Raw genomic sequence first — 15,672 nt, 5'->3', positions numbered from 1 at the left:
AGCTGATTCGCCACGCTCATTGTACAAGCCTTTAATTTCTTATTCAAGCAAATATGTCTGAGGAATAAGATCTGGTAGTTGGTTCAACTTTTCAGCATTTTACCCACAGTCCAAAAACCAGCGATTCATTCATTATGGATATGGAATGGTCTCTAAACTATTAATGATACTCCAAGGCTTCATGCCTTTTAGACACTCTGTCCTTGGAAAACAGATTTCCGAAGTCTTGACTAGCTGAAACTGCTATCCATGTCACCCAATTTTTGCGAGTTCAAAAGCAGAAAATACTGTGCTACAGCAGACTTAGCCTCGTGGCTTTTGCGACAGACTCTGGACTAAAACAGTGGGCACACAAAGTTCCATGCCATCATAGGTCAGTAATAATGCGGAGACTTCCGTCTCTAGAGGAGCTTTGCTGTTCCAACCAGTCACACTGTAGAAAAACCAGCGGCACTTCCTGGCAAAAGAACAATGAATAAATCAGGCTGTAGAGGGGTAGGAAGTCTCTGGTCATGGATAATCTATGTGAGGAAGAGCCATACGAGGTCAATGCAGTCCAAATCTCCTGTCGAAAATGTGCATTATGCCAACATACTATTTAATTGTAAAAACCAATAACAGCATTTGACGGCATCTCTGTGGCAGCCACTTGTTAAGCAAGTAACCTAGGCGTCATCCTTCATAGCAATCTATATTTCAAGAAACACATTGCTCGCACAACGCAGACCTGTCAAGATTCTCACAAAACATCAAGAAGATTTGTCAGTGTCTGACAGAGTACTCCACGCAGGAGGAATCCTAATGAATGTCCAGTGTCATGAAGGCTGACATTTTGTACAGATATAGTATCAAATGAATGGCCAGTGTCCGGAAGGCTGACATTTTGTCCAGATATACAGCTCTGGAAAAGAGAAAAGGAAGATTTTGGGTGAGGAACAGAAGGGTTCAATGAGGCCACTGCAAGTCGAACACTTCAGTTCCTCACTCCAAATCTTCCTCCTCAGTGTTTTCGAAAAGGAAAGAAAAAGGTGCGGTATTCTTAACAGCGCGAAATCCCTCCAGGATCACAATGACTCATATTGAGAGACTTGTTGCTCTTGTTGGTTAGTTGTTACAGTTTCAAATTCTTGTACTCGCTGTGTAATATTTTACTGTTGATTGTTTTTTCTACAGGTACACTCTTGCACTCTTGTGGGTAGTTTCATGTTTTTCAATTGTAACTTGTTTAACTGCATGCTCTTATGGTTCTTCCCTTTGGCACTTATTTGGTTTTCCACCATGTATGTTTCATGTTTTGGCTGCTCGCAATGTTTGGGGCTATCTCGTTGTTATGATCAGTGACCTATGCTCTTTTGTAAAGCTCTCTCTTGGAAGTCGCTTTGGATAAAAGCGTCTGCTAAATGCATAAATGTAAATGTAAAATGTATCCTACCATTATAAAAATGGAAGCTTTATATGAGTTCAAACAATGTGCCTCGACATGAAAACATGATGCATATTTGCTACTGTATAATGTCTTGAGGCAATATCCCCTCTGGAGCGGAGAAAGCCCTGGGTGTTGGGACTAGCCAGGAACCAGAACCCTAGAACCAGAACCATAGAACCAGGCTCCTACCCCAGGGACCTGAGAGAAACACAGCAGGACGTTTTCTCCACCAGATTAATGGTCTGTACCACGTGTGTGGGCTCATATTCATTCCCTCGTCTAGACTCACTGGTGCCAGCAAAAACACTGCACTCCATTTCTGAAAATGGCATTTTAATAGATTATAAAAATGTATTTTGAGAAATGTCAAAGCGGCGTGTCTGGGCAAAGGAGGATGCCAGGTGTGGTAAGTAGGAACTGGCAGGAAACACAAGACCAGACCAACAATTTTACTACTTACTGTAATTACTCTGGCCATTGTAAATTAAACCTTAACAAAAGGAACTTAGAAATTATTGTGGCTGTTGAGGTTCCAGCCTGTTCCAACAGGCTATTAGGGAAAAGAACACCTAGCCATTAAGCAGTCTGGCGCAAGATTGGTATAAACATTGAGAATTAATTCCAGTATTATATATATATATTTAAAGAAATGCTACTGAAATTCTTCCAGTAATCCAGTTCATTGTAGCATTATGTTCATTGTTGCATGTTATGTTCTGAGACGGTTTAGTTAGTTAGTAGCCAAGGAATATTAAATTAATAACACATTTTCAGTTAAGAGACAGATTTATAGATTCCTGGTGTAAGAATCTGCACAGTACACCATCTTTTCTACTGCCTTTGCAGTCTTACAACATCCTTACAGTGTATTTGACATACCTCAAACTCATTACCAGTCACCAGGCTTTCTCATACAGGAGCCATCTGGACACGCAATGTTGATAGATACCAAGGAGTACAGACAAATTAAAGGCTAACACTAATCTCCAAAATCTCCTTAATCAGGCAATACTGTGCAGCATTCATTATCCTCATCAGGCATCCTCATCCTCTAGAAATGTGTTGTCATGCATTGTGTAAAAAAACGCATTTTGTGAACAACATTTCATTTTGTTTTTTCCAGCTGTTGGTGATAATAAAGTAGGAGATAAGCCTTGGTGTCAGAAGACTCTGTAATGTAACAGACATTCTTGTAGCCATGCAGGAACATGAGGTCCTACTCTCGCCCCCACCGTCTGTTCCCCCAGAGAGATATTGGTGTCAAAATGGAAAACGCCACTGGCACAGTTCAATTTGACCCAACAGCTCATCAGAGATTACGAACCCAAAGTAATTAGCCAGTTTGTCATTGACATGTCTTGCATCTGTAATGCAGTTTGTGATTGTGGTTGGATGGTAATTAATAATTAGAGGATGTTTTTGTCTGCCTGGCAGCCAATAGGGAACGTAGCATTATGTAACCACACAACACAACAAGCAAAAGGTACAGGTAAGTATATTATTGACGATAGGTGTGGGAGTGAGCTGTGTTGGTTGGAAAGAGAGCTTACATAGTATAAAATAGCCAATACTGCATTGTAACAGTACTGTAAAGTGATGTGTGCTACTTTGTCTGAGTTTAAAGACATATAGTGACTCACTTCCTATACTATATTCTGGCCTTGTGTTCATGGAAGAAATCCTATTTGTCTGTGGTATTCCCTTAGTCTTGGTGTTTCCATGGTAGCAGGGCTTGTCCACCCTGTTGGCCCGTAGTCCCTTAAAATCAGCCTCATTATAACCTTGACTGAGATATCTTTCTCCGAGCTTGAGTGTGTGTGCGCACTACTGGTCTGAAAGCACATTAGCCTCTTGAGACATTTTATTATTTGATACTTTAATATCCTTGAGTAGATTTAAATAAAACATGAAACTGTAATTCACTAACAATTGTAAAATGTATAAAAGGCATATTATGTTTTAATCAGATAATTTATTATCTAATAATGAGTGCTGAAGCACACACGCATTTAAGTTTTAGATACACTTTTTGAACAGGGGCATGTTACTCACATGCGATTCCCTAGAGACCTAGGCCTTTTTAAGTTAAGGATATTGAGATTGGAGCTTCTAGGGCAGAGACAAAAAATGCATGCATTTTTTGTCTTCATTTAGGCTTCATTAACACAAACATCGAGTCTTACAAAAGCTGAGGTAGCAAAAAGATGCCAGTAGCGGCTGACAGGTCGATTTTTCAAAACATCCTACGCATCTTGTTGACAGGTAATAGCGTCCTCTTGTGGTTGAAAAGTAGTATTCTTACACAGGTGGCTCATACATTTGCTCTGGGATTTTTAGGTACCATCATAAATTGTAACCTCGGTGACCTGCACCTAGTTGCGCCATTCTAGCCACCTGAGATGTGGGTGATCTCCGGAGAGTCGTTAGTCTAGAAAAGAAAGGGATGAACACCAGACGAAAAACGTACAACTTCCGCTGTTGTTTTATTGATGGCTGACGGTGTTGTGATACATGTCATGGTTTCAGAAGCCAACAACGTTTAAACTGATAACAAAGTTAAAGATAACGCATCAGACAGGTAGTGTCTTTCACTTACGAAAGTAAACAGTGACTCCACACAAAATGACAGTGAATGCGTCACTGAACAGACAACAGCCTGGGTGCTCAATCGAGAGACCAGGTAGGGCACGTGCACGCGTAAAGGCGTTCCCTTTCATTTTGCCCCTCAGCAGCGGTCTTGAGCTGTGAAGTGCGAGCGCCTCTGGAGTAGTTCGACTTTGCTAAAATGGATAAACTAGGGTGCTCCTTCCAATAAAATCATTTACGTCATTGGAAAATAGCGTAATGTCAACTGTAGTTTTGTGGTTTGTAATTTCTTGAACAATTTGAGGAGGCCGCAATGAGGGATCGCCTGGCAGACCTGACAATTGTGAGTAGCCTTTCAAATAGAACAAAAACATTGTTTCCCTCTACATAACACTCTTTCTCCACATCTTATAAGTATATGTTTGCTATTTTGGCTAATGGCTTATTAAAAAAGCGCACATAAAGTATTATGAGAATTCAGTCGAGTCTCCTACTGGGGCAGTGGATGTTTTCCACGTTGTAAGTGGACAATTATTGTTCCCCAAACAGAGAAGAGTTTACGTAACTGCCAGCAGAATGAGATTAATTGTTGTAATACTAGCAGTACACAATTCGAAACTTTCCTGACTTTTTTGTTTTTTGTTTGTTTTTGTTTACAATGCCCAAATATAACCTTGGAAATAAAATGTGTTGTTTTCTTTCTCAGACATTTTCGAAGCAACATTTATGACGAGACTCGCTTTCGATTCACATTATGTTTGATGTGTAATTACTTTGCGGCTAAGGATTAGCCTATCCCTTCACTGACGTGCAGTGCTCTAAAGTGATGCGATCGTTTCACAGAATTACAATGTGGAGGATGTCAGCATCTCGGTTGAAAGTCATAATATTCCCATGGATGAATTCTTCAAAACGGTAGGCCATTGTACTCATGTCTCTAAAGGAGGGGAGGAATGTTGCTAACGTTTTCTATTTGTGCCAAGTTTGTGACATTGTGCAGTGTGTGTGTGTGTGTGTGTGGTAGGTGGGGGAAGTGAGATGCCTCGTAGAAAAGATCTCCTCCCAGTTGGAAGAGGTTGTGAAGAAGCACAGTGCCATCCTCTCTGCTCCTAATCCTGAGGAGAGTGAGTAGACCTAATGCTCTCTGTTTTGCATACACCAGTGCTAGTTTCGTTACATAATCCCTCTAGTTTGGCATGGGTCCACTGATGCGCTTTTGTCCACTGTTCCAAGTGTTGGATTCTGTATGCGAGTGAAGATTTTAGCATGCACTAAGAACCGACCGTTTAAAGGTCAGCCCTACCTTATATTCTCCCTGCACTTGTTGTGAGAAGACATACACACACACACACACACACAGACATACCTACTTTCAGGTGTCGATTTTCAGACAAATGTTAGATATTACAATTAAATGCCAGTGAGCCGGACAGAAAAAGCGAGCGAGAGTTCAAAATCAAATCAGTTTCACCACTGTAAACAGCTTGGAGCAGTAGGAGAAACGATTTGGCTGCGTATGACGTAATTGGTTTATTGCCTTGATAGTTCACGTTTCCCATTGGTCTATTTTACATTGATGAAAAGTGCTGGTTTATTCATGCCCTACTCAATATGCTGGCAAGAAGTAGCAGTGCTTTTTATGGGCATGCTTTAGTTAATATTTTCCATTTCACAATATCCAAATCATCAGTTCCACAGTAGCCAGCATGAAGCTTTGTGGCTTGTTGCCGTGACACCCTCCGTGTTACTGTTCCTTTACTGTCAACTCATACGATGTTTACTTCCTGAAAATCCCGTATTCTTTGTTTTCTCTCTCTCAGAAACCAAAAATGAGCTGGAGCAGCTGACCAATCATATCAAGGGAAATGCCAACGCAGTTCGGGCGAAGTTAAAAAGTGAGTTCACGCCAAACGTTCCCGAGAACAACCAGCCGTCGGCATGGTTGCAGTGCGTGCCGGTGTGTGACACGGCCTTGTGGAAGACTGTTTCAGGGGGTGTTGAGTACACAGGGGATTTGACTTGCAAATGAACCACCATGGAAAGTCGGTGCGTACATGCTGGTCACAGGTGAACAAATAAGACTGCAATAGCATGGCTCTCCCATGTTACTGCCACCAGCAATAAAGATAAGAGATCAACTGCCGGCGGCCATAGCCTGTGTCTTTCAACTCTCTGCCTATTTTTTCTATGCTATGTATGCTTGTGGGCGATATAATTGCCTATTATGGAGAACTCGTGCTTGTTTGTTTAAATGCATTATGTGACTTATTGTGCTGTGTTCGTTTGTTCTCAGCCATTCAGGACAGCCTGCCTGAAGATGAGAATGCAAATACTGCCTCAGTGGACCAGCGCATCCAGAAGAACCAGGTAGAAGATGACTCGTTTGGGGGGGGGGGGGGAGAAAAGTATTTACTGTAGTAAATAAGTTAAGTTCACCTCTCTGTTGCTGGCTTTCCCCGTCCACAGCACACAAACCTGACCCGCTGGTTTGTGGACGTCATGACCAGCTACAACGAGACCCAAGTTTCCTTCAGGGTCAAGTGTAAAGCCCGGATTCAGAGGCAGCTAGAGATCAGTAAGCGACCAAACCCTTTCCTCTCTTTCCCCCTGTCTCAACCCACCTTCACCTGTCTTCCACCTTCACGCTTGTGCACTGTTTGGAGTTTACACGCAAGGCAGTGGAGAGCCCTGGAAACTCCCCTTGAGGCCTGAAAGAGGAGCTCGCAACCAGACCCCTGTGTTAGGGTTGCCATGGTAGCGGTCGTTAAGGTAGCTCGAGGTAGGGGGAGGGGACGAATCGACTCCAGTCCGGTGACTAGGCAGGAAGGGGTTGTGTGTTTGTCTCACCTGCTTTCTCTGTAGAAAAAGGGAAGAGGGGAAAAAAGAAGAAGAATGTTAAATACACACAAAGCCATCAACTGATTTCCTGTTCAGTGGGTTGGCGAAGCTCACCGCTTGTTGTCCCTCGCTGCAGCTGGTCGGATGACCACAGACGAGGAGCTGGAGGAGATCCTGCACAGTGAGAACCCCGCCATCTTCACCTCCGATGTGAGTGGCCCATTCACGTTTACATTTAGTCATTTAGCAGACGCTATTATCCAGAGCGACTTACAGTAAGTACAGGGACATTTCCCCCCGAGGCAAGTAGGGTGAAGTGCGTTGCCCAAGGACACGACGTCATTTGTGCGCGGCCGGGAATCTAACCTGCAACCTTCTGATTACTAGCCCGACTCCCTAACCGCTCAGACACCTGACTCAATTCTCAGCTGTGCTGGGCCACTGGCCACCTGGTCCTTCCTCAGCCTTCATGCTGCTTTCAGGGGGGGTTTGTGTCACCGCCATATGATTCCCCCGGTGCTCCCCTTGTTGTTGGCTTGATGAAAACCCAAAGGCCCGTCACCTTCCTCCCCGTGCAGATCATCTCCGACTCTCAGATCACACGGCAGGCCCTGAGCGAGATCGAGTCCCGTCATCAGGACATCATCCGCCTGGAGTCCAGCATCAGGGAGCTGCACGACATGTTTGTGGACATGGCCATGCTGGTGGAGACTCAGGTTTGACCAGGCTCTTTCCAGTTCGCTTTCGGGTTTAGCATTTTGTAACAATTGCAGGTACATTACAATTCTTTACTCCTGCCCTTCCCTGACAAACCCTAGTGGCCCATCAAAACCTCTAATAATGATTCCAAACCTAGATGAGCCACCATACTTATCGACAATTTATATATATATATATATATATCATATATATCATATATCATATATATATATATGATATGATATATATATATCATATATATAGAAGTAGAAAAAAAGCATTATGCTGAATATTTCACCTAACGACTGTTAGGCTCCGTCCTCCATTTGACCCTTGACCCTTGTATCAGCTCCCACCATGTGCCTGACCCTCCCCTCGCCAGCAGTAACGCTCCTGTCCGTGTGCCCGCCAGGGGGAGATGATCAACAACATTGAGAAGAACGTCACCACCGCCGCAGAGTACGTGGGCTCGGCCAAAGGGGAGACCAAGAAGGCGGTGAGGTACCAGAAGAAGGCGCGCAGGGTAAGGTTCTTCCCCAGCCTGTTCAAGAGCAGCAACACTGCGCCTGCTGACGTTCCAGATCCCACCGCCCCTATACAGTAAACCCCTCTAACCAGAACCTGGCTCACTGGCACTGACCCCCCAACCCCCCGGCCATTAAACCTTAGCACTGTGAAGGCACCTCGTGTCCTGTTCAAGGTCAGCGTATCAGACCCAACGCTGTGAAGCTAACGTGACACGCCAGGACTTTCGATTCAATTTATCACCGGGCAGCTAATCTCCCTCCCAGGACCTCTCCTGTCAGGTTTAATAACGGAGGGGATCGTATCTGAGCAGACAGCCTCACCCAGCCCTGGCACTGTAAATTACAGCTCAGCGCCTAAAACTGCCTGTAAAAGTTTATAACTGTGAAGCTTCATCTCAGACCTGAACTGCCGTTAAAAAAAAAAGTGTTGTGTGTTCTTGTGCTCTGTGTATGTCAAATATTTTTTGAAAATAAAAAATGCTTTTGTTAAAAGAGATTGGGTACATATTTCTTCTTCAGTAACTCCCATAGACCAATGTGTAGTCTGAATGGATTCAACACAATTCTGTTATTCTGTACTAACACCAAGGACAGTCCTGTCAACACCCTAACACTGTTTTCTTTGTTGTTTTGCTTTGGCAGAAGTATGTCATAATTGCCCTAGCTGTGCTGATCCTGGTCGCCATAATCGCGCTTATCGTTGGTTTGTCTGTGGGCCTGCCTAAAACCTAGTCTCAACCTCACATGTCGAGGTAATGACTGCCTTGCCTAATTATGTTGTCTCTGTCATCAAGCAAACTAATTCCGTTTTTCTAGCTAATTGCGGTTTGGGGGTAATATGATGCAGGAGTATTCCAGAGGTCCGATGTTGGGTCTATTACTGTACGCGGGAAAAGGATGTTATCAGGTCCTAACCGTTTCTGTTTGAATTCAACTGCTGAGGGATTGGGTTTTTACTAGTTCACTACATCAGCATCTTTCACACGTAGAAGACTGTAAAGTAGTTATTTGGGAAATGCAGCTGATTCCGAATTTGTCTTTGTCTTTCTTTTGTCCTTTTGTCCCTCCTTGGTGTTGTACTCGCGCCCCTTCTTGCACAGCATGTTGGCCATACTGTGCCACCGTCACAACACAGCTCTTCCTCTGCAACCAGAAGCGAAGGCCAGAAGATAGGGGTTGGAAACATCGTGTGTTCACCTGACACCATGTTCAACCTTCAACCGAAACGTCGTTAACTGACCCATACTTTGACTGGAAACGTGTGAGTTTTCTGATGAGGAAAAAGGTTCAACGTGGGTGCACTTGTGTACACACAAACATCTCTACTGTGCCTCCAGTCAAGCCCCGTGATATATCTGGTTACATGGGAATATACAGTATGGCTGTCCTGTAAGTAAGCTGATGCATGCTCGCTCTTTCGAAAGGTATGGATTCTACGTCGCCTCCAATACAATGCATTGTTTATTGCTAATGAATGTATGATGTCTTTTTTCGTTTTGTAGAAAGTCTCCTTGAAAAGGACTTTGTGGTATTTATTTAATCTGTTACAGTTTCGACGGCTGCGATAATAATCTTTTCATGACATTGACGACTGAATTATTGCAGAGTGAAAAAAATCAAAGTGCTTTTGCTGATGCTACTGTACCCGTCTGGCAATGTGAATGACCATGGATTGAAATGAAGGCCCTGAAAGCCGTTATCTCATATTGAGAATCAAGATACTGACAGTTGAAGGGAGAACATTGGAATCAAACCCACTTTATTTGAAGTGGAGACGCACACACTGGGGTTTTGTTAAAGTGCCTGACAACAATGGTTACGGTTGCCTAGGAGCAGTATTTGTATCTGCAGGGGGTGAGGTCATTTGTCAAGAGAATCCAGCTATAACTGACTATATGTAGTGTCTGTCTGTTTGTGACTCGATTAATAATAAACTATGATTTAGATATGTCAATATTTGCCACCCATCATTTCCGCCAACTAACCCCCTAATTATTCCTTTGGCCTGTAGCTTAGTCAAAATGAAGGTTATAATTGTATGATCACGTCTGTGCTTGCCAACTCGAGTGGAACACTGGTCACAAACTGCCGTCTCCATCTGTTGTCGAGGTGACAGTGCCACCGAGCAAGGAGAAACCAAACCCTTTATCCCGTCTCTCTTTCCTCCATGTTCATAACTCCCTTCTTCCCCTCTCTTTCACCTCAGTATTTCCTCTTCTTCAGACAGGACGTGGAGACAGTCCAGTCCTTCCATGGCACAGCCATGTTGTCCTCCTCACACACACAGGAATCCTCCGAGGTGTTTATTCTCTCACAGACCCATCCTGGGGAGAGTTGCCACAGCCAGGAAAGGCAATGACTAATAATAGCAATAGATGAATTATTAATAGACACCCTTTCCACACCTGGCTTGGTCAACCTCTCCCATTTAAAATGATGCTTGGCTTGATTTCTAAAATTCATTTGAATGGTTCATGGTTAAGTGGCAGGAAGTATGACATTTCCTGGGTCAAGTTCTCCCCTAATCTTAACCCTTGTGTTATCTTCGGGTCATTCTGACCCATCAGTCATTGTGACCCACCGTCGTATTGCGACAACTTTACCTCATACAAAAACAAAGTGAAGCATTTTCTTTTAACCGTTGGGCTGTCTCAGACCTCCCACATTGCAAAGGTTAAAAGAAAATTATTTGTATTTGTTTTTGTATTGGGTAAACACAACGATGGTTCGTTATGAACCTTTGGGTCATGTGACCCGAAGGCAGCACAAGGGTTAAAAACAATAGCCATCCCACTTGTCTTTCTTTTCTCTCTCTGCTCATCCCTTTTGAACAGCCCCCGTTTGCCACATGGCCAAACGGCAAGCAGTCCATGGTGAAGAGCAAGAGATCGAGAGAATCAACAAAAATCCCCCTATAGGACTAGCACAACCACACACAGTCCCAAACTACAACTGGAACCATGTTTGGTACATAACCTACTGCAATGGGGAGAGAAGAGGACGCATTCTTACATTTAGACCATGCCAAACACACGCACACACACACACACACACTGTAGGGTGGGATGCAGGCAGAAATCAGCACATTCTACCTTGTCTTGTTGACTTTAGCTCACGCGTGCCTTCGTTATATAATGCCGTGGATGACAAGGCCTTGGGTCATTGAGGGTTTGTCTGTGGAACAAGTGAAAATATGAAAAAGGAAGGGAATGCATAGCATGGAGAACTCTGCCAGAGGTAAGTCCAATGGATAGACTTAAGGTATTCGTGAAGCTATAACTGTGTACTTTTAACTGTTGTGCCATCTCAAAATGGGAGTTTTTAAAATGCAGTGGGAATTCATATCAACTCAAGAAAAATATACTGAAAAGCATGTAGTAACTGATGTTTTCTTTTGAGAAAATCTGTCTGAGATCCAAAATGAATCAGAATAACAACAAATGAATCATTCATGTTGTCCTGGCAACTGCTAACTCTCACCATGCTCAAGTGCTAGCCACACAATGCTACGTGAGGGACTGAATGGAACTGCATACAGAGTAGCTGTATGCTAACCTAGCTGGCCTAAACTGTAGAGGTGGTACAGTGATAATCAGTCCTCTTCCCTCTCCTCTGGCTGTTCACTAGCTTAGCTTGCACCCACCAGCCCATGTCCCTTAATGAGGACTTCACTGCTGTCTACAGTTGCACGATTGCAGCGGGTAAGTGTGATGTTAGTGGACTCAAGGAGGGTACATGTAACAGCAAAGGGCAAATAGTCTTGTTTGTGTTGTCTGCTACCCTGCCGGAGGACACAAGCTGTCCAAGGTGAGTCAATACCCAATTTGGCCAGGTGCGAGGAGCCGAGATTACAGAGAGCTGAGCAAACTCATTACAGTTTGTAAAGCCATCACAAAAAATGCAGTGAAATGTGAGTATGATATGCAGAGTGTCAGTGATATTACCAACAGGAGATGTTCACTGTCAGAATATGAAAAGTGTCTATGACTTTCAAGGTACACCAAAACATTCTCTGAACAGGTCAGTCAAGAAAGGCCAACGATCTCCGGGCGGATGTTTGGATGAGGGAATGATGGAGGTAATCTACAGCAGGATGTAGGAAGAGGAAGTCTACTTTCTAAGGTTTGGGTTACAGTCCATACAGGTAAGATCTCCAGTCAGCCAAATGCATGAGTCTGGCTGTCCACCCTATATAGAAGCAAGCTCTGTTTCCAGATTTCGACCCTTTCAGACCGGCGATGCGCATGGAGGTGTGATTGATGTGGCGTTTTCCCCGTTCTGTGAGAAATCAATCAGATGCCTGAGCGAGAAAGCCAGCTCTCACCCATTGTGAGATAATGTTGCCATCTAGTGTTCATCCCTAACTGTCTGAAGCGCTGTGTATTTTTAATAGCTGCCATTTTTCACTTCCACTCAAAGCCCTTCCACACAGCCATCCAGCATTTCTAGGGTCATGGAGAGACCCACTAAGCCCGTAAAAACAGGTTTATCTCCTATATAACTTTTAGGACTTATACGCGTCAGTGAAGATCCTATAAAATCTCAACGAATGATGCGTCCTACGCGTGCACCTTGCGTTGTCACTTGAGTATAATCTGGGTAAATAAATAAATTGCTCCCTCAGCGACATACATGCATTAACCTATGACTCGTTGGTGTGTCAGGTCGGTGCATGCGTTAGCATATAAGAGACAACAGAGTGTGTGTGTGTGTGTGTGTGTGTGTGTGTGTGAGCCTAGGGTCGAGTACACAGAAGTGGAGAGTAGTAGAGGGATTTCGTATTGGCTGATAAAAGCTGATTTGGCTCCGAGGCTCCTCCTGTCATTGTAGAGCCCGTGGTACAATAATCCCCTCTGCTCCCTGTTATGTAACCGAGTGGAGAACACATATCAATAATCCCCGCCTGTTGGTGTGCATGCAGGGCAGGGGGAGGACGGGAGGCCCGGCGAGAGGACAGGCAGTCCTCCAGCCGCCTCTAGCAGGAGAGACGCCGTCTTCTGTGGGGAGGAGGAGGGCAGCATTCCTTGGGTATGTGCGTGTAGCCGTGGCTTTATCCGTGGTGGACCGCCGTTTTTCGACGAAGGGATAATAGCACAACTGTGTATTTGCATGTTCGAACAGCGAGTGCTGGGTGGGGGCGTGTGTCTGTGCAGGTGTGTGCGTTTAGGCGCCATGTCATGCAGTGTGTTTGTCTGTGTGGTTCCGCCTTAACGCTCACCTGTGTGCTTTTAGAAGGTCTTGTGTGGATTTGAAATGGTATGCTACTGTGTCTGTGTATTTCGAATGCACACTGTCGTATGCGTGTGTCTGTGTGTGTCTGTGTGTGTTTTTACATTTGTGTGTGTGTGTGTGTGTGTGCGCATGCCAGTCTGTGATGCGAGGCCACAGGTCCAGTGAGGTGGAGGTCATGCTGAGGCAGTCTCAGGCTGAGCTGACATGGATCAGGAGGCAGTTGTCCGTCATCGGTGCCAGGAACACACAGCATCTGCAGGCCAAGGGCAAGGTACCAGGCATTACCCTTCCTCAGAACCATCTAGAACCTCAGAGTCATCCTCTTTGTGTTACTTTCCGGGGGGATATTACCTCACACCATGATCATGTATAATTTTAACTGATTACAACTGCCGTTGTAGATATATCCAGGAGGGGACAGCATAGCTCTGTGGAAACACCAGGCCCCAGTGCTTACAATCAGTGCCCGTATCCACCAATCAGAGTTAAAGCAGAATCATGACGCACCATTGGACCCTCTCAGGGGTGTGGCTTCTAGTTACTGTCAAATGACACCTTTCTACCTTAGATGGATTAGCATTTTCAAGGGAGTGGTTGTGTTGCTGCTGAATCTGAAGCGAAATCTAATATTCCTTTTGCGTGCGTGCGTCAAAAAAACAAAAACGAATACGCACAGAAGACACTGTCTATTAGCTTTGCAGAGAGAAAAAGAGAGGAGGGGGGGAAAGAGTCACACACCGAGAGAGAAAGGGTGGAGGGATGGAGGGAGGGGGGGGGGTTACCTAGCCGAGAGCAGCCAGGGTTGCTAGGCAACAGAGTGAAAGAGAGTGCTCCTCTCTCTCTCTCCCTTCTCCCTGCTCTCCATCACTGGAACACTGATTGCTGCTGATGCTAGCCTGTAGCCGCCGCTGCCCCACACAATCACAGTGTAATCTCACTAAAACACCAGACTGCCCTCACCGTGCTGGCCAGGGACTTAGGGGGGGAGGAGGGGGGGCAGGGAGGCTACAAGGTGTGACTCTTCCCCTCTGTTTCGTCCGGTTTAGAAGTTGTGTTCATGTTCTCACTCCAAGCCTCGAGAAGGATTGAGTCCTTTTAGGAGACCGAGAGAAGGGTTCCTGGATTGGATCAGCCTGACATTTCTGGAGGACGGAGGAGGAGGAGCAGACTAAGAGCTATATGAAACAGCTATATGATCCAGGAGATGGGATCCAGAGTGTTGAGATCATTGCCCCCCACCCCCCCCCACCCACCCCCTCCTCCTCAATATAAGGAGACAGGGGTGTGCGGAGAGTGGCTCTGGAGGGGGAGGGGGGGCTGCAGGGAGGAGACACGTGCGAAGGAGGGGACGCGCTCGTCCGCGATGCGATCGTTTCCACATCGACGCTCGGAGATTGCGACGGCCGACGAGACGAACGGCGACACACTCGAGCGAGGCCGCCGCGTGAATCCCTGCGAGCGGGAAAGGAGGCTGCTCTGAGCACGCGCGCGTGTACAGAGGAAGGAGAGAGAGAGAGAGAGAGAGAGACCGAGGGTTGAGAGAGCGCGCGAGGGAGGCGGCGTGAAAAGTCTGAGAGCTAATAGGGAGTAGAGAGCGTGAGAGAAAGCAGGAACTAGAAAGAGAGAGCGAGAGAGAGCGAGAGAGAGAGAGAGAGAGAGAGATGAGAGAGAGAGAGAGAGAGAGAGAGAGAGAGAGAGAGAGAGAGAGAGAGAGAGAGAGAGAGAGAGAGAGAGAGAGAGGAGAGAGAGAAGAGAGAGAGAGAGAGAGAGAGAGAGAGAGAGAGAGAGAGAGAGAGAGAGAGAGAGAGAGAGAGATGATGATGATGATGCGCAAGCCTGAACACAGGCTGGTGTGCTGTTTCTGGCTTGTTCTCTGAGCGAGCTGGCTTTTGGCTCTCTCTCTCCCCCACCCGTGTTTCGAGTTGCAGCCTACCACAGCTGCAAACTGGAACGAGACATTAAGCCTGCAGCTGGGAAAGGCTCACACACACACATTCACAAAAAAACACACACACATCCACCAGCAGTGTCACCTCTGTCAGCCGGTGGTGTGAAGGAGGAGGAAGGATAAAGTCATTTTGGGACAAAACAGGAACTGCCTGAAAGGTAAGGGCTTTTTGATCTCAACATTGTCATTCATGTCTGTGTACTGCAATCCAAAACACCTGCATTGGATTTCTACACCCTGTATCACACAGCACCTTGCTTTAAGACAACAACAAAAAAGCATATAACTGAATAGTAATAACAGTAAGACAGCTCTAACAGCAATACTATTCTCATTGATTCAGACGCATTCAGATGTGCCTGTCTGTATTTGTGGTCCCGAACTGCCTGTTTATGGAAGGATGAGGCTGTGATGCT

The 15,672-nt window shown here is 45.3% G+C and overlaps 1 protein-coding gene and 1 long non-coding RNA gene across 2 annotated transcripts; both read left to right on the top strand.

The window, feature by feature from the left end:
* The first annotated feature begins 3,866 nt into the window (after positions 1 to 3,866).
* LOC134038845 (syntaxin-2-like) lies at positions 3,867 to 10,024 on the top strand. Its single transcript, XM_062484455.1, has 11 exons — positions 3,867 to 4,355; positions 4,856 to 4,927; positions 5,037 to 5,136; positions 5,833 to 5,907; positions 6,306 to 6,379; positions 6,479 to 6,587; positions 6,987 to 7,060; positions 7,429 to 7,566; positions 7,962 to 8,072; positions 8,719 to 8,828; positions 9,177 to 10,024. Exons 1-10 carry the CDS (start codon positions 4,326 to 4,328, stop codon positions 8,806 to 8,808), a joined length of 873 nt encoding a protein of 290 aa, XP_062340439.1. The 5' UTR covers positions 3,867 to 4,325; the 3' UTR covers positions 8,809 to 8,828; positions 9,177 to 10,024.
* Positions 10,025 to 11,063: 1,039 nt separating this feature from the next.
* On the top strand, positions 11,064 to 13,569 carry LOC134038924 (uncharacterized). Its single transcript, XR_009932705.1, has 4 exons — positions 11,064 to 11,313; positions 11,704 to 11,777; positions 12,097 to 13,104; positions 13,445 to 13,569. It is a non-coding gene; the product is annotated as an uncharacterized LOC134038924 (long non-coding RNA).
* Positions 13,570 to 15,672: the final 2,103 nt, after the last annotated feature.

The sequence above is a fragment of the Osmerus eperlanus genome, chromosome 18 (genome assembly GCF_963692335.1).
Source record: "Osmerus eperlanus chromosome 18, fOsmEpe2.1, whole genome shotgun sequence".
NCBI classification, from domain to species: domain Eukaryota; kingdom Metazoa; phylum Chordata; class Actinopteri; order Osmeriformes; family Osmeridae; genus Osmerus; species Osmerus eperlanus.
Note: the sequence above shows the minus strand (reverse complement) of the source record. Positions and strands in the feature narration are given on the sequence as shown.